A 23,589-nucleotide genomic window follows, 5' to 3' on the forward strand; every position below is an offset into this window, starting at 1 on the left:
CTTCGTGACCAAGAAAAACAATAAAAATAGAATTGTCCTACATTCAACACACGTGTGTTTAATGTAAAGGTTATTATAGCAATTAGATAGATTGTCGTTTCAAAAGTGACAGTAACTCATTGAAATTAAAGAGTAGTGTGAGCTGGATTTTTGGAATTTGCCTGTGATGCAGAGCAAATACGCACTGCTGGCTTATCACCATAAAGCATAAACGACAAGCGGAGGCAGAGTAGATGTGTGAAGGAAAAGCGAGCATATGTACTAAAGAAAGAACTGCTACATAACGTGAAGAATGTCAGCAACTATCTTGCCATTGTGGTACGAGCTCAGTGGCTATGCACATGCTTATAGCAGCCTGTGAATGTAGGATGCTCCCCTTATGTGGCAAAGCCAGGGGGGGGGGGGGGGGGGGGGGGGTTATGGGGCTTCGCTCCTTCCCTACCCAAATCCGGCGGGCCCTAGAATATACACACAAATTTCGACACCATCCCCCCCGCACCACAAGTCATGAACATCCCAGTCACGTCAACCCCCCTCCATCCTCACCCCCTTAGAAGTTCCTGGCTACGCCACTACCTACGCCACTTCGGAGAGGTTTCGTGTTGTTGCACAATTACGCTTTCTATTTCTTACTGCTACTGTTGTGCGGTGACGTTGAATTAAATCCCGGCCCTCTTTCTGCCGCGCAAGAAAATCAGCTAGTTGAAGCAATGCAACTAATTCCTAGTATGCACGAAGGACAAAAGACTGTAATAAACGAACTGAAAGCCATCAAAGATTTGCAAACCACATTCGAAAGAAAACTGGAGGGCTTATTTTCTCGTATAGCCATAATTGAGAGCGATGTGGCTACAATTAAACCACTGAGGGGAGAATTTGAAGAACTTAAAGCGTCAAATCGGGAACTCGATACGCAGCTTAGAACAACAGCTTTACGTCAAGAAGAACTGGAAAATCAATCTCGGAGAAACAACCTGCTCATCTACTGTTTGCCCGACGTGGCGGCTGAAACCTGGGAAGCTTCAGAGGCTAAGGCTTTATCTTTTTTCGCCGATAAGCTCGATATACACCTTGAAGCTACTAGCATTGAACGAGCGCACAGGATTGGCCGCTTTGCTGCTGATAAAAACCGCCCTTTGATTTCGAAGTTCCTGTCATTTAAAGACAAGCAAAGGGTTCTTTCCAAGGCCTTCAAACTAAAACGAAGTGGTTTTTCTATAAGCGACGATTTTTCCCCTGCAGTACAGTTTGCAAGACGCAGACTTCTAGACTACGCCAGTGAGCAGAACGCGGAATTTAAATTGCGATACAACAAGTTAATTATAGGCAACAGAACGTATATGTACGATCCAGATAATGACACTGTGTTCGAAAGTGCCCGGTAACCACCAAAGCATACAAGCGGAAATGGAGAACTTAGCTTTCAAAAACTAGTCTTCATAACTGTCAACTGCAGAAGTGTTAAAAACAAAAAAGACGAACTTGCCTTTCTTCTGAATTCAACACAGGCTGATGTGGTTATTGGTACGGAGTCGTGGCTTGATGGTTCTATAGACAGTTCTGAAATATTTCCAGCTAACTATGAGGTCTACCGCAAAGATAGAAATCTAAGGGGCGGGGGTGTGTTCTTACTTGTGTCTACAGCCCTACCAAGCACAGCCCTTGAATTTCACGACTGTATTTGCGAATCTGTTTGGTGTAAAATCAAACTGCGAGGCTCGAAATTTCTCACAGTCGGCTCATTTTATAGACCACCGGGTAATAATGCACTGGATCCCCTTTTGTGTTTATCTAATACTTTGTCAGCAATAACCCCTGATGACGTCATACTTAGTGGAGACTTTAATCTTCCCGATATAGATTGGGTGGAAAATATACCTAATTTGCGTAATTCACTCTCTCTTTATACCACGTTTGACGAACTGATAAACACTCATGAGTTGCAACAGTTCGTGTCCCTTCCAACAAGATATAGTGCACGGGAATCTATTCTAGATCTTTTTTTTACAAATCGTCCTTCTTGTGTGTCCTCAGTAATGACGACACCGGGCCTCAGTGACCATGAAGTTGTAGTTACACAAATAACTTGTAGGCGCGATGTCATCATCAAGTCACGCCCCAAAAAAGAGTATGTTTTCGATCGGGGTGATTATGATAACTTGTCTTTTGACCTGTTGGCTTTCCTCCCCGAGTTTGAATGCTCATGTACGTCACTTGACATTGAAGATCTGTGGTTGTTGTTTAAAAGTGTACTTATGGCTCTTATCGATAAATATGTTCCCTGTAAAATGTTATCAGGAAGGCGTAGACACGATAAACCATGGATAAACAAAAGCTTGCGTTGCCTCCTAAATAAAAAACGACGTCTGTTTCTTAAGTATAAAAAAACAAAAAACCCGGCAACGAAAAGTGAACTAAAATGCCTCGATTACGCCTTTAAAAAAGAGGTTAAGGAAGCCAAACTGCATTTCTTCTCTACCCTGGGTCCCAGGTTGCTTAACAACCCAAAAGAATTATGGAAAATTGTGAAAAGAACGGGTAATAACGAAAGCATAGGTATACCCCCAATACTTCAGAACAATGAATTGACTTCGGACGACTTAGAGAGAGCGGTTTGCTTCAATAATTTTTTTCAGTCTGTTTTTTCTAGTCCAGCAGAGACAGACGAATTGGCCCCATCTATGTCAGAACTTAATGGGATGCCAGAATTTGTAATTGAGGATAATGGTGTACTTAAACTTCTTTGTAATTTAAAACCTCATTCAGCCACAGGACCCGATGGAATCCCTAACCACGTGTTAAAATCGTGTGCTACCGCGATTACGTCCTTCCTAGTTATATTGTTTAACAAATCGCTTTTCTCGAGCAAGCTGCCGTCGGATTGGAAGACTGCTAATATTGCACCCGTCCATAAGGCAGGTCTTAAACGCAAGGTATCTAATTACAGGCCAATATCGCTGACTAGTGTTTGTTCCAAACTGCTAGAACACATCATATACTCAAATATTGTATCTCATCTAGAGTTAAATAATTATTTTACCCCGCAGCAGCATGGTTTTCGCTCGGGTCTGTCGTGCTCTACGCAGTTGATTGAATTTGTCCATGATATTTCTCTCTCATTCGATAAAAATATACAAACTGACTGCTTGCTTTTAGACTTCCAAAAAGCTTTTGACAAAGTGCCCCACTCCCTTCTTATGCACAAATTGTCATCCTTGGGGTTACCTGGTTATCTTATCAAGTGGCTGAAAGATTATTTAACTGATCGTACTCAGTGTGTAGTTGTCAATGGTGTTAAATCCCCGTACGCAGCGGTTACGTCAGGAGTTCCCCAGGGGAGCGTACTTGGACCTCTTCTCTTTTTAATTTATATTAATGACGTTCCTCAAAACTTAACATCTAGTATTCGTTTATACGCGGATGATTGCGTTATCTACCGGCAAGTTTGCAACGACGATCATTCCTACTTACTCCAGACTGACCTTGAAACAGTGGCGGCGTGGTGTAACAGGTGGGGAATGTGCCTAAACATTAATAAATGCAATTATATTCGGTTTACCAAAAAACGCAACCCTTTTCTATCAAGGTACAATCTAAACGGCACTGACCTTAAAGAGGTTACGGAGGTAAAGTATTTAGGGGTCTATTTTAGCAGCACTCTTTCCTGGGCCAAACACGTGGACACAGTAACACTTAAGGCGAACCGTGTCCTAAACTTTATAAAAAGGAATTTTAAAATGGCTCCTGAAGATATAAAAGCTTTGCTATACACTACTAACGTTAGGCCTATCTTAGAGTACGCGTGTTCAGTGTGGGACCCTCATTTCCTCAACTTGTCCTCAAAAATTGAACGCGTACAAAATAGAGCTTCGCGCTTTGTTACAAATACCTACGCCTTTCGGTCAAGCGTCACCAAACTTAAAGAGCAACTTAACTGGCACTTGCTGGCTTCACGACGAAAGTGCTTGCGATTAAAACTTTTTAGAAGTATTTTCCTACAGAACACACGCATTAACAAGGATAAGTATCTTCATAGTCCTGATTACATTTCCTCAAGGGTAGATCATTCGCCTAAAATAAAAGAAATTAGATGTAGAACAGAACTGTTTAAACATTCTTTTTTTCCAAAGAGCATTCATGAGTGGAATGCCCTTCCTGAACTTGTGGTGACAGAAACCTCAGATGCCAGCTTTTCTTCTCTCCTATTGGACCTATAAAACTCCCTCAGTGTTCAATATCCTGTATTGTGTTTATTAGTTATACTTGTATCGTGTTTTCTGTTAATTGATTTGTAATGTGCTTCCTGATTGTATTCCGTTTTTCTTGCAACAGATCTTTGATGTTTTTTGCATTTTTTTTGTGTATTGGTGCTCTCAAGCACTATGTTTTACTTGCGTTTAACAAGTGTGATGCAACCATCTTTTATGTATTTTAACCCCCCTACTGTAATGCCCTCTGGGCGATGTAGGTACTGTATAAATAAATAAATAAATAATACTCAATAGATAGTCAACATTATCAAGATAAACGAAATTTCTTTCATTTTATGCACCATATAGGCAGTGTTTTTGTCTTTATATGCATGCAGCCAAAGCACACACTGTAGAAAACACTTGTGTGAAGCCTGCGTTCACAATCCGGTCCCCGTCAAACTTTCAAGGCGTTAACGAATTCCACAAATTAAATTTTCAACGAAACGAATTCGTTTTGCAAAACGCTAGCAAACTTACGTTGCGTTTTACATCATTCACCTTTGTCGCCCGATGAATCAGTAGTCAGCACTACACAAACCTCAATGAGCTTGTCGTTTGTTTTCTCGCCGTTGGGGCGATCGCTGGCGGTCGTGACAGCGGCACAATTCTTTCTCAGACCGCTGGCTGCTGCCTCCGTGCTCGCGGAAACGTGGTTCCCTTTGTGTCAAGGTGAGGTTTTGAATCTTAAGGCACGGCAACGCTGAATAAAGGTCTATTACCGTCTTCATAATCTCAGCAACGCTACCGTACGAGCCACAACAACACCACCACTTTCAAGTTTCATAACACCGGCACAAATAGAAGCCAAGTCGCATCTCGCCAAGCGTTACATCGGAAACGTTAAACGCCAGCTCACTGTGCTCTTCGACCCGGTCCTGCCGCCGAATGGACGCATCCAACAGCACGAAAGTATTCGTGTGCGCGTTGATCAAGTGACCGAGCGCATGTCAAACCCCAGCCGCGGTCGATCCGACGAGCATCGCGGCCATGTTTTTTCGAGTTTATCACGCCAATGGTACGGTTGTCGAGTTAAAACAATGCAAATAGTCCCGTGCATTCTTGTTCTTACGTCATTTTGTCGTCACAACCCGGACTCGAAAAATGACTGTTAGCGGCAAACAGAGGCTTTCTAGTTTCACGAACGTTTCCATGGCAAATGGCGTTGAATCGTCACGCGCAATGAAGCCAATGGGAAAGCGAGGTACCTATGTAGGAACGTGTAAAAACGTAAAAGCCGTTTTTTTTTTTGTTTTTTGTTTTGTTTTTGCACGACCTATTTTGCAAATAAAAATAAATAAAAAAGACTGCCCGAGAGTACGCCGTCGCGTGCATTTCTTCAGCGCCGAAAGAGAAGAGCATGCATGGCTTATGGAGACTATACCGGCATAATCACTGCAGTGAGCAAAGGAGCAAAGCATTATTAAAACTGCCCGAAGAAACTTTCGTGCATCATCCACAGAATGCTCACAACCGTTGCACTCTGCGTCGATCTCATGACTTGCCATACGCTACCACAGAGTCGTCGTCAGCTCTGTATCCATTTGAAGACTCCTTCACAGGCAAACAGGAAATTTCATTTGCAGCTTATATTCACGGCGGCTTCACAAAGGATGATCGGTGTCGCAGCGCACCTTCACGTAATATTTTTTTTCTCGTAATGCCATCCGTATCGTGCAGAAGCAGGGAAAGCAACGACGCAAACGAGACACAAACACCACAAGGTCGTTACCGCGGTTTTCGCCATGTTTGTTTTCAAAGACCGTAGCGAAAGACTTCGAGAAAAAAATCTGAGATACCTTAGCTAAATTTACTTTACGTCATAATTATTGAAATAATATTTCGTATCTTATAAAAAGATAATATTATTTTTCCCTGTTTCCTTCCATTTTCCGGAAGGTAGTCTTTTCTCCGTTATTCGCTCGTTTTAACTCCCGGAGGAAAGAAAGAAGAAAACCAAAAGAACAGGGGGAAATGCGGGGATTTCTGCGCCCCAACTGCGTGGACACGTCATCGCGACGTAGGGGGATCGTCAGATTCTAGCTGACCGCGTGCGTGAACCCGAACGTTGAGGCGGAGCCTCAAACGAGAATCATTCTAGTTTGAGGCTCCGCCCCTTCTTTCTCGATACGTCACAACTCGAAAGGTTCCGTTTGCGACCAGAATAGCACCCCAGGATCGCTAGGTTGGACATTTGAGAAAAGGTACATGGAAGTGACGTAACGCAAAGGAGGAGCGTATCCTAGCAACACTCACGTGGCGGCTCTGCCCACTTTGACGCCGCTACGTCATCGCAAACTTGACACCCGTCACCCGTTTCAGCGACGTCCGGAGCCAACCACCGACGAGCGGAAGTAGCTACGCATTCCCTGAGGCGTCCCTACGCGCGGGATACGGGGTAGGATTTACTACGACGCGGGGAGCAGTTCCTGCGTTTAGCGAAGGAACGGCAACCAATCCTGTGCGTCGCTGGCCGTCGCATCTGTTCTAGTACAGGTAAAAGTATTGAAAAACAATCAAAACCTTTTGGGCGTTGTTAAAACAAACCGCCTTTTTGTACCCTTTTGCAATAAATTTAAGAATTAATTGGAGAGAAAGTTGTTCCAATATTATGCGGGATGTGCGCTACGCGCCTTCTTCAAACCAAAATGTCGAACCACGAGGAGCCGGGTGTGCCGGGGGCAGCGGAGGGGTCGGCGGAACCAACGGGGAGCGCGCGAGTGACGGCTGCTTTAGTCAGAAACAATTTTTTTATCTTTCGAGAACTTGCTATTGCTGTGCTCAAATAAGAATGTTTGGCGCAACATCTGTGATAATTCTTTCAAAGTGGTCCAGTGTTTATATGGTGATATGCTAGTCAGAGAATATATATATATATTTTTTTTTCCTTTCGAAATTTAACTATTGTGCTCAAATAAGACCAGAGTGTTCAACAAGATATATGTGATATATACTTAAGGTTGCCCAATTGCTTACATGGTTCCAGTCGATGCTCAGTTTTACTTCCAAGAATGAAATATTACATTCCATGTTATCACACTTTTATTCATGAAGTCACAGGTTTTTCTTTAAGAAATAAAGCAATTTTCAAAACAAACTACATGTGCACTGTCTTGAGATAACACAATCACCTAACTTTGATGAAGTACCATAAAAGAGATAATAAAATGGAGCAGAAGGCAAGACGCTTTGAAGCATTTGTAAAATGAAACAATGTCCATGACAACAATATCCCTGGTTCAATCAGCAACTAAGAAAGCAATCTCTGCAAAAGCAAGCATTTCTTTCTAGAGGTAGTCTAAATTACTTCTGAGTTCTTTGCAGGGGCAATTCAGATGACCTGTTGATCTGGCAACTAAACCTCCGAACCTTTTCTGTCACTGTCGACTGCGTCTCGTGCCTTCTGCTCATAAAAATAAAAAAAAGGCTGTATCGATTTCACCGCGATGCACTCGACACGTATCCGGAGGCAGCACGCTGGCTGTGCGACGAACTTCACAAGGTGTAGGAGCTGAAGAGAGTATGTAGCTTGTGGACGGCCATGACTGTGGAGCAGGAAGCGAAGTGTGCACTTTACGGCTTCCACGGGGAGGGCTTCACTGAGGGCAAGAATGTGACGGGGTCCTTGGTGGTCAGGACCTCAGTCGTGGTGGCGAGAGGTTCCCTGTCGCTGGCGGCGTCCGTGCTGGGCACCACCGCAGCGAGGGCGCTGAGGGGCTTCCCGACGGAGTCCCTGGTGGTCGGGACTACCGTCGTGGCGGCGGACCCCTTGCGTGTGGCGCTCCGCACGGGCACGTCTGCGGCGGGTTCCGAACCGGGCGACAAGGCGCTGCCTCAGAGCCTTCCCCCTGTCCGAGAGGCCGACCGGAAGGCCGACCGGAGGGCCGGCAGGAGCCAGCCTCTCGGGAGCCGACGCTGACCTCTCCGAGCTCGGCTCAGAACCGTCCGAGCTCGGCTCAGACTCCAACTCTGACTCTTCAGGGTCGGAGTCTGACTCCGGTTCTGGCTCGCTCGATGCAAGGCAGATGTAGTGGAGCACTGCACATGCCGAAATAATGGCGGTGGCTGTTGAAGGGTGGTAATACAGAGCCCGGTGCCTTTGCAGACACCGGAATCTGTTTTTCAACAGCCCGATGCAGCGCTCCACAACAGACCTGATCGAAAAATGCGCCTTATTAAACCGGCCGCAAGCGGTGGAGGTCGCGTGGTTCCCGGGGACAGGGGTGATGAGCCAAGGCTCCAAGGGGTAGCCGCTGTCACCTGCACATGTAGAGGATGGAACATATTACATTCTTTACTTTTTAAAATAAAAGGCAAGAAAACAGCTGTGTGCAACTATGTCAATTATAATGTAACTTAAGTGTGTTAATATTTCTGCACTACAGTATCAGTTTACATTATGATTAGTTAGCACCAGCTTGCCTGCAAACTCCCTGTTATTTCATGTAACTATGTGTTTTCCTGGTGGGTTGTATGGGATGTGTGCACGATTCCTTAGGGGAGCTGTGTTGTATGCAAGTGCATTATTAGGCCCTTGCATCCGACAGATAAAAGCTCTGTTGCTTTTGGGAGTGTGGCCGCGACCTTAGGCACGGGCAGAGCAGAACACTTTGGCCTTGTCTTTGGCAAGCAAGGGGATAAGGCGCCAGTTCGACGAACCTCTTTCCTAATCCTCAGTGGAGTTGGAGATGGGGAAAAAAAAGGGGGTGGTTAGATTGGAAAGGAGTCAGGTCCTGTTGGGACACGGAGGGTCTAATAGGAGGAGCTATATAGGCAGACCGAAGAAGAAGGGTCAAGGAAAAGAATCCAGTGTGTGGGACAGAGACGACCCGACGACAGATTTGGCGAGCCCCAAGTGGCCAAGGAGGAATTGATCCCATTCCGTACAAACTGACGACCGCCAAAGCGACCACGCGAGCCCCCAGGGATCAGCGAAAGAGCTCCAACTTCATGCAAAAACCAACCAGCAAGAGGGTACAGGCAGACAGTAACAGTGAGTGGGCCGAACCGGACAGCGACTCGCACTGCGGTCGCATTCCTTGCATAGTCTATCACTGTCGTGAGATTGGTGTAGTGTGGCTTTCGTAGCCTGCAGAGTGTGAGAGTTATGTGGACATAAACAGAGATTAATGGCCAAACTTTGGGTGTTGTCTCACTTCAAGGAGTTCCAGCAACTGTGTCTGTGTGCCTCACAACAAGCACAGCACGTGTGGTACTGTGGCTTTCAAGCAGTGGGAGCCACCGTGTGCGTAAGGAATGAATTAATATGCTCACCAAGCAGGAACCGACCGTCGCGTGGCACCTGCCCTTGCTCGAGTTGGTTTCGGAGCCAAGAAAATTGCCACACGAAGGAGTCGTGCACCGACCCGGGATACCGTGGGTCGATGCACATTATCCGGCAGTCGGCGTCACACACCTGAAAGTGAGAGAGATATTGACATGTAATTACCTGAATCCACAAGTAGTAGATTGTACTTATGGTTCACAAAGCAGTCGCAATTTCAGAAGCTTTTAAGTTATTTTGTCTGACACATGCATGTCAACACACCTTCCTGGATGCAAGGTACAACTAACTACCTTGAAACAAAAATAATGTGTTTTTTTTTTACGGAAGCTTGCACGTTTTAACAGAGAAATATTATTTTTGGGAGAAGAGTCTTACGGCTCACATGCTACGTAGAGCACACGCTCGCGCAGTCGTGAGACCCCACAGCCCGCAGTCATAAAACGGCATACTTAAACGGTATCGGCAAAACGTTTTTTTTTTTTTTTTCTACAGATTTGGGGCGCGTTTTGACAACGTAACATGAGTGTACTTACCACCATCGCGTTGAGGGCGTAGAAGTACTTGCGGCACCAGTACGCCGCCTTCGTGACGGTGGGGTCGTTCTTGGACGGGCCGACGATGGAGACCATGGTCCCGTCCACGCAACCGATGACGCCGGGTATCCTGCCGAGCAGCCTGAAGCCCTTCTCCGCGTCGAACCTCTCGCTCGGCGTCTCGGGGAAGTGGATCCAGCCACGCTGGACCCCGAGACGACGCACGATAGCGACGGACACGGCGCGGACCGCAACGCTGACTGTCTTTTGGTCCCGCGCTACGTGTTCGTCGCTCGCCACCATGCCTTGGAAGCTCCCCGTGCCGTAGAAGTGCAGTGCACACAACACGTGAAGCTCCACAGTCATGACCGTCCTTGAGGTACGCACTCTCCTCACCTCCGGTTCCTCGCGAAGTTCGTCGCACAACCACCGCACCACGATCTTGGGCAGGCGGTATTGCTTCCAAAAGATCTCCTCCGCGAGCTCGAATGCATCGCGGTGTTCCCGATACAGCCTTCTGGCGAAAAAAAAAGCTCTATTAAAGAAAAAGACGAATTGACGAGACGGCGACGCCTCGCCGCCGAACACATGCTGCCAATGACACCTAGTTCCGAGCAAGTACCTTTTGAAACGTACTCGGTACAAAACGAAACGTCATTTTGTTGTCACGTCCGGTAGCCGACTCCGCCCAGTTTTGCCGACTCCGCCCACATTTTTCTAGGGAAATTACGTCACTTTTGTTTCCAACCAATCAGACGTGATGACGTCACTTCCGTGTACTAAAAAAAGGTACATGTACAATGTCGAACCTAGCTATCCAGGATAGCTAGGTTCGACATTGTACATGTTCCTTTTTTTAGTACACGGAAGTGACGTCATCACGTCTGATTGGTTGGAAGCAAAAGTGACGTAATTTCCCTAGAAAAATGTGGGCGGAGTCGGCAAAACTGGGCGGAGTCGGCTACCGGACGTGACAACAAAATGACGTTTCGTTTTGTACCGAGTACGTTTCAAAAGGTACTTGCTCGGAACTAGGTGTCATTGGCAGCATGTTTTCAGCGGCGAGGCGTCGCCGTCTCGTCACTTCGACTTCTTCTTTCATAGAGCTTTTTTTTTCGCCAGAAAGGCTGTATCGGGAACACCGCGATGCATTCGAGCTCCCGGAGGAGATCTTTCGGAAGCGATACCGCCTGCCCAAGATCGTGGTGCGGTGTTTGTGCGACGAACTTCGCGAGGAACCAGAGGTGAGGAGAGTGCGTACCACGTCATGACTGTGGAGCTTCAAGTGTTGTGTGCACTGCGCTTCTACGGCACGGGGAGCTTCCAAGGCATGGTGGCGAGCGACGAACACGTAGCGCGGGACCAAAAGACAGTCAGCGTTGCGGTCCGCGCCGTGTCCGTCGCTATCATGCGTCGTCTCGGGGTCCAGCGTGGCTGGATCCACTTCCCCGAGACGCCGAGCGAGAGGTTCGACGCGGAGAAGGGCTTCAGGCTGCTCGGCAGGATACCCGGCGTCATCGGTTGCGTGGACGGGACCATGGTCTCCATCGTCGGCCCGTCCAAGAACGACCCCACCGTCACGAAGGCGGCGTACTGGTGCCGCAAGTACTTCTACGCCCTCAACGTGATGGTGGTAAGTACACTCATGTTACGTTGTCAAAACGCGCCCCAAATCTGTAGAAAAAAAACACGTATTGCCGAAACGGTTTAAGTATGCCGTTTTATGACTGCGGGGGGTCTCACGACTGCGCGAGCGTGTGCTCTACGTAGCATGTGAGCCGTGAGACGCTTCTCCCAAAAATAATATTTGTCTGTTAAAACGTGCAAGCTTCCGTAAAAAAAAAACACATTATTTTTGTTTCAAGGTAGTTAGTTGTACCTTGCATCCAGGAAGGTGTGTTGACATGCATGTGTCAGACAAAATAACTTAAAACGTTCTGAAATTGCGACTGCTTTGTGAACCATAAGTACAATCTACTACTTGTGGATTCAGGTAATTACATGTCAATATCTCTCTCACTTTCAGGTGTGTGACGCCGACTCCCGGATAATGTGCATCGACCCACGGTATCCCGGGTCGGTGCACGACTCCTTCGTGTGGCAATTTTCCTGGCTCCGAAACCAACTCGAGCAATGGCAGCTGCCACGCGACGGCCGGTTCCTGCTTGGTGAGCATACTAAATTCATTTCTTACGCACACGGTGGCTCCCACTGCTTGAAAGCCACAGTACCACACGTACTGTGCTTGTTGTGAGGCACACAGACACAGTTGCTGGAACTCCTTGAAGTGAGACAACACCCAAAGTTTGGCCATTAATCTCTGTTTATGTCCACATAACTCTCACACTCTGCAGGCTACGAAAGCCACACTACACCAATCTCACGACAGTGATAGACTACGCAAGGCATGCGACCGCAGTGCGAGTCGCTGTCCGGTTCGGCCCACCCACTGTTACTGTCTGCCTGTACCCTCTTGCTGGTTGGTTTTTGCATGAAGTTGGAGCTCTTTCACTGATACCTGGGGGCTCGCCTGGTCGCTTTGACGGTCGTCAGTTTGTACGGAATGGGATCAATTCCTCCTTGGCCACTTGGGGCTCGCCAAATCTGTCCTCGGGTCGTCTCTGTCCCACACACTGGATTCTTTTCCCTGGCCCTTCTTCTTCGGTCTGCCTATATAGCTCCTCCTATTAGACCCTCCGTGTCCCAACAGGACCTGACTCCTTTCCAATCTAACCACCCCCTCTCTTTTCCCCATCTCCAACTCCACCGAGGATTAGGAAAGAGGTTCGTCGAACTGGCGCCTTATCCCCTTGCTTGCCAAAGACAAGGCCAGCGTGTTCTGCTCTGCCCGTGCCTAAGGTCACGGCCACACTCCCAAAAGCAACAGAGCTTTTATCTGTCGGATGCAAGGGCCTAATAATGCACCTGCATACAACACAGCACCCCTAAGGAATCGTGCACACATCCCATACAACCCACCAGGAAAACACATAGTTACATGAAATAACAGGGAGTTTGCAGGCAAGCTGGTGCTAATTAATCATAATGTAAACTGATACTGTAGTGCAGAAATATTAACACACTTTTAAGTCACACTTAAGTTACATTATAATTGACATAGTTGCACACAGCTGTTTTCTTGCCTTTTATTTTAAAAAGTAAAGAATGTAATATGTTCCATCCTCTACATGTGCAGGTGACAGCGGCTACCCCTTGGAGCCTTGGCTCATCACCCCTGTCCCCGGGAACCACGCGACCTCCACCGCTTGCGGCCGGTTTAATAAGGCGCATTCCTCGATCAGGTCTGTTGTGGAGCGCTGCATCGGGCTGTTGAAAAACAGATTCCGGTGTCTGCAAAGGCACCGGGCTCTGTATTACCACCCTTCAACAGCCACCGCCAATATTTCGGCATGTGCAGTGCTCCACAACATCTGCCTTGCATCGAGCGAGCCAGAACCGGAGTCAGACTCCGACCCTGAAGAGTCAGAGTTGGAGTCTGAGCCGAGCTCGGACGGTTCTGAGCCGAGCTCGGAGAGCTCAGCGTCGGCTCCCGAGAGGCTGGCTCCTGCCGGCCCTCCGGTCGGCCTTCCGGTCGGCCTCTCGGACAGGGGGAAGGCTCTGAGGCAGCGCCTTGTCGCCCGGTTCGGAACCCGCCGTAGACGTGCCCGTGCGGAGCGCCACACGCAAGGGGTCCGCCGCCACGACGGTAGTCCCGACCACCAGGGACACCGTCGGGAAGCCCCTCAGCGCCCTCGCTGCGGTGGTGCCCAGCACGGACGCCGCCAGCGACAGGGAACCTCTCGCCACCACGACTGAGGTCCTGACCACAAAGGACCCCGTCACATCCTTGCCCTCAGTGAAGCCCTCCCCGTGGAAGCCGTAAAGTGCACACTTCGCTTCCTGCTCCACAGTCATGGCCGTCCACAAGCTACATACTCTCTTCAGCTCCTACACCTTGTGAAGTTCGTCCCACAGCCAGCGTGCTGCCTCCGGATACGTGTCGAGTGCATCGCGGTGAAATCGATACAGCCTTTTTTTTATTTTTATGAGCAGAAGGCACGAGACGCAGTCGACAGTGACAGAAAAGGTTTGGAGGTTTAGTTGCCAGACTAACAGGTCATCTGGATTGCCCCTGCAAAGAACTCAGAAGTAATTTAGACTACATCTAGAAAGAAATGCTTGCTTTTGCAGAGATTGCTTTCTTAGTTGCTGATTGAACCAGGGATATTGTTGTCATGGACATTGTTTCATTTTACAAATGCTTCAAAGCGTCTTGCCTTCTGCTTCATTTTATTATCTCTTTTATGGTACTTCATCAAAGTTAGGTGATTGTGTTATCTCAAGACAGTGCACATGTAGTTTGTATTGAAAATTGCTTTATTTCTTAAAGAAAAACCTGTGACTTCATGAATAAAAGTGTGATAACATGAAATGTAATATTTCATTCTTGGAAGTAAAACTGAGCATCGACTGGAACCATGTAAGCAATTGGGCAATCTTAAGTATATATCACAGATATCTTGTTGAAAACTCTGGTCTTATTTGAGCACAATAGTTAAATTTCGAAAGGAAAAAAAAAATATACATATTCCCTGACTAGCATACCACCATATAAACACTGGACCACTTTGAAAGAATTATCACAGATGTTGCGCCAAACATTCTTATTTGAGCACAGCAATAGCAAGTTCTCGAAAGATAAAAAAATTGTTTCTGACTAAAGCAGCCGTCACTCGCGCGCTCCCCGTTGGTTCCGCCGACCCCTCCGCTGCCCCCGGCACACCCGGCTCCTCGTGGTTCGACATTTTGGTTTGAAGAAGGCGCATAGCGCACATCCCGCATAATATTGGAACAACTTTCTCTCCAATTAATTCTTAAATGTATTGCAAAAGGGTACAAAAAAGCGGTTTGTTTTAACAACGCCCAAAAGGTTTTGATTGTTTTTCAATACTTTTACCTGTACTAGAACAGATGCGACGGCCAGCGACGCACAGGATTGGTTGCCGTTCCTTCGCTAAACGCAGGAACTGCTCCCCGCGTCGTAGTAAATCCTACCCCGTATCCCGCGCGTAGGGACGCCTCAGGGAATGCGTAGCTACTTCCGCTCGTCGGTGGTTGGCTCCGGACGTCGCTGAAACGGGTGACGGGTGTCAAGTTTGCGATGACGTAGCGGCGTCAAAGTGGGCAGAGCCGCCACGTGAGTGTTGCTAGGATACGCTCCTCCTTTGCATTACGTCACTTCCATGTACCTTTTCTCAAATGTCCAACCTAGCGATCCTGATGCACAAACACGCCGACCAGGATCGCTAGGTTGGACATTTGAGAAAAGGTACATGGAAGTGACGTAATGCAAAGGAGGAGCGTATCGTAGCAACACTCACGTGGCGGCTCTGCCCACTTTGACGCCGCTACGTCATCGCAAACTTGACGCCTGTCACCCGTTTGAGCGACGTCCGGAGCCAACCACCGACGAGCGGAAGTAGCTACGCATTCCCTGAGGCGTCCCTACGCGTGGGATACGGGGTAGGATTTACTACGACGCGGGGAGCAGTTCCTGCGTTTAGCGAAGGAACGGCAACCAATCCTGTGCGTCGCTGGCCGTCGCATCTGTTCTAGTACAGGTAAAAGTATTGAAAAACAATCAAAACCTTTTGGGCGCTGTTAAAACAAACCGCTTTTTTGTATCCTTTTGCAATACATTTAACAATTAATTGGAGAGAAAATTGTTCCAATATTATGCGGGATGTGCGCCACGCGCCTTCTTCAAACCAAAATGTCGGACGGGTCGGAGGGCCACGAGGAGCCGGGGGTGCCTGGGGCAGCGGAGAGGTCGGCGGGACCAACGAGGAGCGCGCGAGTGACGGCTGCTCAGAAGGAGGAGCAACTCTCCTTCATGTGTGAGCACCCGTCGCTCGCGCGCAACGCCACTGACCTCTCCGCCGCCCTTACGCGGGACGACAAGCGGCGTCTCTGGGAGCAGCTCGCTCTGCGTCTGAACGCGCTGGGGCCTCCAACCAAGAGCTACAAGCAATGGAAGGATCATTGGTCCCCGGCGCGTGATGAAGGCGCGGAAGCGAGCTGCACAGCTCAACGAGACCGCAAGGTAATCTTTGTAGTCTGCTGATAGTGCAATGAAATTTATTCAGTCGTTTTCGTTATCAACAGAAGGACCGGGGGCGGGAGCTCCACCGTGCGCCCACTAGCGCAGTCCCTGGCCAGGATCCTGACGCTAGTGGGCACAGATTCGGCACTCGGGGCCCCTGGGGTGCGGGTCCCCGGTGAACCGGGCGACCAGCAGGTACGTACTTCAACAATTACCATCATGTTAACAAAGAGTGCAGGGCAGCGGTCACCAATGCGCTGCACCGCGGAATATCAATGAGGGTGCATTTAAGAAACACGTTGACCTTTTGCAAATATTAGGAGCTCTAGCGGAAGACATTGAATCTGTCCATGTAGTGCGAAATCTAATGTTTAACACCCAAACAGGGACATGCGTCATTTTTGCCACCTCACCCCTGGCTGTTGCAATAAATCCCTATGGTGTCTTGCTTGTAATTTTTGGGAAGATGATGTGCTAGCACTAGACATATATCCCGGTACTCAATGGAAACGTTGTCAAAAAAAGAAAGTGAGAGTGCCTCTGAGGTGGCATTCTCTAAATGTTCTCCTCCGAGTAGAATGCATGCTCGTCAAAATGTTTGGTCAACAAAAGGGAAGCACAGACAAGGCTGCGTGTTCTCACGAGTTGTTATAAATTCCCCTTCCAGGAGAGGCCAAGCAGCAGCAGGCGCCAGATGGCAGCTGAGCCGGTGCCCTCCACCTCACGAGGTAAGCTCTCTTGCTAGGGCATCTGGGACCTATCATCAGTGGTGCAGGTATGAGCACCATCATCACCCATACTCGGTTTCTTGGCAGACACAACGACAAGCTGGGAGCCGTGGGTGCGGCCCACCGTGCCTCGCCCCCCCCCCCCCCCCCCCCCCCCCCCCGCAGTCGAGGCAGGAGCGGCACGACGCGGCTGCCATCCAGGCCGTGGAGCAACAGGCCCTGCTGCTGCAGCAGAACGTGGACCAGGCGGCTGAGGAGAGGGAGTTCCGAGGCCGGGTACAGGCTCAAACTTAACCTTACACGCACTTACAACTAACAAGGTTAGGACCAAGGTGCTGCCACGAGGCCACAGAAAGGAATGCATGTCCACAATGGTCCAGAATGACACAGTTGTGGCATGAGCAAGGTCTTGGCAGACTGTAGGTGTAGGGAAATATGCTGCCCAATGTTAATGAAACTCCTTTGCCATTTCAGCTCCTGGAGGTCCTGGAGCGGATCTCCGCAAACCTTGACAGGGCGGCCTCGGGACAAGAAAACACCCACAGCACCCTGGTCCAAGTGCTCCTCCTGCTGGCCAGCAGGGCGCTGGAGCAGCCCGCAGCCCCGGCCCCCCCCTGCAGCCCCGGCCCCCCTGCAGCCCCGGCCCCCCCTGCAGCCCCGCCCCCCCCCCGCAGCCCCGGCCCCTCCCGCAGCCCCGGCCCCTCCCGCAGCCCCGGCCCCTCCCGCAGCCCCGGCTCACCCCGCTGCTCCGGCCGCTGCTCCGGCCGCAGCCCTGGCCGCAGCCCTGGCCGAAGCCCTGGCCGCAGCCCTGGCCACATTCACAACCCCCGCCACCCCCTGAAAGTGAACATTAGATTTATTTATTTATTTATTTATTTCATTTATTCCAAATGGCCAAGCCGGCCATTTAATTTTGCAGCCCGAGATTGGCGCAATAGTCAGATTACAGCAATTGCCAAAAGCTCGGTTAGTCCTTTTTCCTTGGCTATGACCCGTGAAGGAAGTAGAAAATATTGGCTGGGCAACAACGGATTTATGCCCAAGCAAGCCATGTCTTGTGTTTGACGAACAGCGGCAGCTATACTCGGCAACAGGTTAACAGTGAAGTGGAAGCTCCTCCCACCTCTTTGCACTTTAGCAGAGCGAACAGTAGAGAGGAAGCAAGCTCCTCTCCAGCCTTTGCTCTGCTGAAGTAGGAAGAGGTGGGAGGAGCCTCCGTTTAATTCTTAACCCGTCGCTAACTGTAGGAAGTGTTCTTCCATTGTCGAGAAATTTTTCATTGAAAACTTAAGAGGCCTGCAGTCTAGTCATGGGTTGCAATAGCAGCTACATTCATTTTGTCTTACCTAAGCATTGAACTTGGTCTTTATGCTTTTTATATGTAGCATTGTCATATGTCTGACAATATGCAATCTAGAGACAATGTGCTTCATAGTGTCCTTAAAACATCTGATATATTTCTTCAGAATGACCCACTGTTTATATGGTGCATCTCTAGTCAGAAATAAGTTTTGTATTTTTCGAGAACTTGCTATTGCAAAAGCTCAAATAAGAATGTTTGGAGCAACATCTGTGATAATTCTTTCAGAGTGGTCCAGTGTTTATATGGTGGTATGCTAGTCAGAGAATATATATATTGTTTTTCCTTTCGAGATTTAACTATTGTGCTCAAATAAGACCAGAGTGTTCAACAAGATATCTGTGATATATACTTCAGATTGCCCAATTGTTTACAAAGTTCCAGTCAATGCTCAGTTTTACTTCCATGATTGAAATATTACATTCCATGTTGTCACACTTTCAATCATGAAGTCACAGGGGGTGGTGGTGGTGGTATAACTTTATTTTTCAAAAGGTTACGAGACTGACGAGTCCCGGTCGGGGCCCTTAGTTCAGGGCTCCGTTGGTTTTTCTTTAAGAAATAAAGCAATTTTCAAAACAAACTACCTGTGCACTGTTAAGATAACACAATCACCTAACTTTGATGAAGTGCCATAAAAGAGATAATGAAATGGAGCAGAAGGCAGGACGCTTTGAAGCATTTGTAATATGAAACAATGTCCACGACAACAATATCCCTGGTTCAATCAGCAACTAAGAAAGCAACCTCTGCTAAAGCAAGCATTTCTTTCTAGAGGTAATCTAAATTAATTCTCAGTTCTTTGCAGGGGCAATCAGATGACCTGTTGGTTTGGCAACTAAACCTGCGAACCTTTTCTGTCATTGTCGACTGCGTCTCGTGCCTTCTGCTCATAAAAAGTAAAAAAAAAGGCTGTATCGATATCACCGCGATGCACTCGACACTTATCCGGAGGCAGCACGCTGGCTGTGCGACGAACTTCACAAGGTGAAGGAGCTGAAGAGAGTATGTAGCTTGTGGACGGCCATGACTGTGGAGCAGGAAGCGAAGTGTGCACTTTACGGCTTCCACGGGGAGGGCTTCACTGAGGGCAAGGATGTGACGGGGTCCTTGGTGGTCAGGACCTCAGTCGTGGTGGCGAGAGGTTCCCTGTCGCTGGCGGCGTCCATGCTGGGCACCACCGCGGCGAGGGCGCTGAGGGGCTTCCCGACGGTGTCCCTGGTGGTCGGGACTACCGTCGTGGCGGCGGACTCCTTGCGTGTGGCGCTCCGCACGGGCACGTCTGCGGCGGGTTCCGAACCGGGCGACCAGGCGCTGCCTCAGAGCCTTCCCCCTGTCCGAGAGGCCGACCGGAAGGCCGACCGGAGGGCCGGCAGGAGCCAGCCTCTCGGGAGCCGACGCTGACCTCTCCGAGCTCGGCTCAGAACCGTCCGAGCTCGGCTCAGACTCCAACTCTGACTCTTCAGGGTCGGAGTCTGACTCCGGTTCTGGCTCGCTCGATGCAAGGCAGATGTTGTGGAGCACTGCACATGCCGAAATATTGGCGGTGGCTGTTGAAGGGTGGTAATACAGAGCCCGGTGCCTTTGCAGACACCGGAATCTGTTTTTCAACAGCCCGATGCAGCGCTCCACAACAGACCTGATCGAGGAATGCGCCTTATTAAACCGGCCGCAAGCGGTGGAGGTCGCGTGGTTCCCGGGGACAGGGGTGATGAGCCAAGGCTCCAAGGGGTAGCCGCTGTCACCTGCACATGTAGAGGATGGAACATATTGCATTCTTTACTTTTTAAAATAAAAGGCAAGAAAACAGCTGTGTGCAACTATGTCAATTATAATGTAACCTAAGTGTGACTTAAAAGGGTGTTAATATTTCTGCACTACAGTATCAGTTTACATTATGATTAATTAGCACCAGCTTGCCTGCAAACTCCCTGTTATTTCATGTAACTATGTGTTTTCCTGGTGGGTTGTATGGGATGTGTGCACGATTCCTTAGGGGTGCTGTGTTGTATGCAAGTGCATTATTAGGCCCTTGCATCCGACAGATAAAAGCTCTGTTGCTTTTGGGAGTGTGGCCGTGACCTTAGGCACGGGCAGAGCAGAACACGCTGGCCTTGTCTTTGGCAAGCAAGGGGATAAGGCGCCAGTTCGACGAACCTCTTTCCTAATCCTCGGTGGAGTTGGAGATGGGGAAAAGAGAGGGGGTGGTTAGATTGGAAAGGAGTCGGGTCCTGTTGGGACACGGAGGGTCTAATAGGAGGAGCTATATAGGCAGACCGAAGAAGAAGGGTCGGGGAAAAGAATCCAGTGTGTGGGACAGAGACGACCCGAGGACAGATTTGGCGAGCCCCAAGTGGCCAAGGAGGAATTGATCCCATTCCGTACAAACTGACTCAAAGCGACCAGGCGAGCCCCCAGGGATCGGCGAAAGAGCTCCAACTTCATGCAAAAACCAATCAGCAAGAGGGTACTATCGGGGAAAAATGAAATGCGAACAGAGGAGCGCGTGGCTCGCGGTACAGGCTGCGCCCCCTGGAAGTGAGCCTAGGAGCGAGGGTGCGTGTCCTACTCCGACGCGTTCACGCCCCTCCCTCTGTGCTCCCCAAGCTTCAGCAGTGCGCCTCTTAGTGCGCTGAAAGCTATCACTGCTATCTTTGCTGGCTCAGCGCGTGCGGTGCAAAGAAGCTCGCCGCACTCGCCGAGCAGGCAAAGATAGCGGTGTCAGCTTTCAGCGCACTGAGAGGCGCACTGCCGAAGCTGGGGGAGCGCCAATCTAGGGGCGTGAACACATCGAAGTAGGCCACGCACCCTCGCCCCTATGTTCACTTCCAGGCGGCGCAGCCTGCACCGCGAGCAGCGCGCTCCTCTGTTCGCATTTCATTTTTCCCCGATAGTACAGGCAGACAGTAACAGTGAGTGGGCCGAACTGGACAGCGACTCGCACTGCGGTTGCATGCCTTGCGCAGTCTATCACTGTCGTGAGATTGGTGTAGTGTGGCTTTCGTAGCCTGCAGAGTGTGAGAGTTATGTGGACATAAACAGAGGTTAATGGCCAAACTTGGTTGTTGTCTCACTTCAAGGAGTTGCAGCAACTGTGTCTGTGTGCCTCACAACAAGCACAGTATGTGTGGTACTGTGGCTTTCAAGCAGTGGGAGCCACCGTGTGCGTAAGGAATGAATTTAGTATGCTCACCAAGCAGGAACCGGCCGTCGTGTGGCAGCTGCCCTTGCTCGAGTTGGTTTCGGAGCCAGGAGAATTGCCACACGAAGGAGTCGTGCACCGACCCGGGATACCGTGGGTCGATGCACATTATCCGGCAGTCGGCGTCACACACCTGAAAGTGAGAGAGATATTGACATGTAATTACCTGAATCCACAAGTCGTAGATTGTACTTATGGTTCACAAAGCAGTCGCAATTTCAGAACCTTTTAAGTTATTTTGTCTGACACATGCATGTCAACACACCTTCCTGGATGCAAGGTACCTTGAAACAAAAAAAATGTTTTTTTTTTTGTTTTCTTTTTTACGGAAGCTTTAACAGACAAGTATTATTTTTGGGAGAAGAGTCTCACGGCTCACATGCTACGTAGAGCACACGCTCGCGCAGTCGTGAGACCCCACAGCCAGCAGTCATAAAACGGCATACTTAAACCGTATCGGGAATACTTTTTTTTTTTCTACAGATTTGGGGCGCGTTTTGACAACGTAACATGAGTGTACTTACCACCATCACGTTGAGGGCGTAGAAGTACTTGCGGCACCAGTACGCCGCCTTCGTGACGGTGGGGTCGTTCTTGGACGGGCCGACGATGGAGACCATGGTCCCGTCCACGCAACCGATGACGCCGGGTATCCTGCCGAGCAGCCTGAAGCCCTTCTCCGCGTCGAACCTCTCGCTCGGCGTCTCGGGGAAGTGGATCCAGCCACGCTGGACCCCGAGACGACGCACGATAGCGACGGACACGGCGCGGACCGCAACGCTGACTGTCTTTTGGTCCCGCGCTACGTGTTCGTCGCTCGCCACCATGCCTTGGAAGCTCCCCGTGCCGTAGAAGCGCAGTGCACACAACACTTGAAGCTCCACAGTCATGACCGTCCACGAGGTACGCACTCTCCTCACCTCCGGTTCCTCGCGAAGTTCGTCGCACAACCACCGCACCACGATCTTGGGCAGGCGGTATTGCTTCCGAAAGATCTCCTCCGGGAGCTCGAATGCATCGCGGTGTTCCCGATACAGCCTTTCGGGCGAAAAAAAAAAGCTCTATTACAGAAAAAGTCGAATTAACGAGACGGCGACGCCTCGCCGCCGAAAACATGGTGCCAATGACACCTAGTTCCGAGCAAGTACCTTTTGAAACGTACTCGGTACAAAACGAAACATCATTTTGTTGTCACGTCCGGTAGCTGACTCCGCCCAGTTTTGCCGACTCCGCCCACATTTTTCTAGGGAAATTACGTCACTTTTGTTTCCAACCAATCAGACGTGATGACGTCACTTCCGTGTACTAAAAAAAGGTACATGTACAATGTCGAACCTAGCTATCCTGAACAATTCAGTAGCAGCAGCACCAAGGCCGATAGTTCCTACCGCCATCTCCGCCGCCGTCCTCGCTCCTCTGGCAGTTTGTTCGTCTGCGAGACAGCGAGTTGCTGGAGTTGCAAATAATGTAATGCTGTAAAACAATTGTGAAAATATCGGTGGTGTTCACTGTAGTTTACACGAATAAACCGTTTATTTACAGACGTTACTAGAAATAAGGTGAGGTAGCATAAGTCCGTCCGCCATGCTGTCCAAGGCCCGTGTTGTGTGTTCCATCCTGTGGTCCCGTGCACCTTCGTCGTCTTTTACCCCGCCTACTGGCTCTCTTTCTCGTGCTGTAGTTCGTACCAGCCTACATCTCTCTTTCTTCGCCTACTTGTTCACGAAGTTTGTGTCCCTGAAGCGGGCTGGTTTCCTTTTCGTTCTTTGGCTTCTGCGGAGCATTATGCTGTTTCGCCTGCACTGGACACCATCGTCGTCTTGGGCGATGTACGATCTTGGCTGTGGTGCTTTTGCTACAACAAGAGCAGGCCTCCACTTTCCGCTGTGTTGATCCCTGAGAAATATATCTTCTCCGGTGTGGAGTTCGGGCAGAGTTTTGGCATTTTTGTTGTATTGTTGCCGTTGTTTCTTTTGTTTGTCCCTCAACCGCTGTTGTACTTCTGTGTGGTTTGTTTTTGTGCTTTGAAGCAGCGAAGGATGCGTGGGAATTTCTGTCCTTGTGTGCCTATTCATAAGCCTTTGAACTGGAGATCCCAGGACTCCGTCTCGAGTTGTGTTGCGCCA

The 23,589-nt window shown here is 49.3% G+C and overlaps 2 protein-coding genes across 3 annotated transcripts; one reads left to right on the forward strand and one right to left on the reverse strand.

Annotated features, from left to right (window-relative positions):
* Positions 1-554: 554 nt before the first annotated feature.
* LOC120840373 lies at positions 555-1,631 on the forward strand (the record flags this gene model as incomplete). The annotated part of the gene is made up of 1 exon (XM_042287810.1): positions 555-1,631. A coding segment is annotated over one exon (831 nt), but the record flags the coding sequence as incomplete, so codon positions are not given.
* A 5,643-nt stretch (positions 1,632-7,274) lies between these two features.
* Positions 7,275-10,707, reverse strand: LOC121046635 (putative nuclease HARBI1). Of its 2 annotated transcripts, XM_040501096.1 has the most exons (4): positions 10,071-10,663; positions 9,540-9,666; positions 8,405-8,510; positions 7,275-8,288 (listed from the first exon to the last, which is right to left on the reverse strand). In XM_040501096.1, the coding sequence occupies exons 1-4, from the start codon at positions 10,434-10,436 to the stop codon at positions 8,228-8,230; spliced, it is 660 nt and encodes a 219-aa protein (XP_040357030.1). In that variant the 5' UTR covers positions 10,437-10,663; the 3' UTR covers positions 7,275-8,227. The 2 variants fall into 2 exon arrangements, with proteins under 2 accessions (XP_040357030.1, XP_040357028.1); XM_040501094.2 differs by having other exon boundaries at positions 7,279-8,510; positions 9,525-9,666; positions 10,071-10,707.
* Positions 10,708-23,589: the final 12,882 nt, after the last annotated feature.

This window comes from Ixodes scapularis, unplaced genomic scaffold, assembly GCF_016920785.2.
Source record: "Ixodes scapularis isolate PalLabHiFi unplaced genomic scaffold, ASM1692078v2 ptg000380l_1___fragment_2___debris__unscaffolded, whole genome shotgun sequence".
In the NCBI taxonomy this organism is placed as follows: Eukaryota; Metazoa; Arthropoda; class Arachnida; order Ixodida; family Ixodidae; genus Ixodes; species Ixodes scapularis.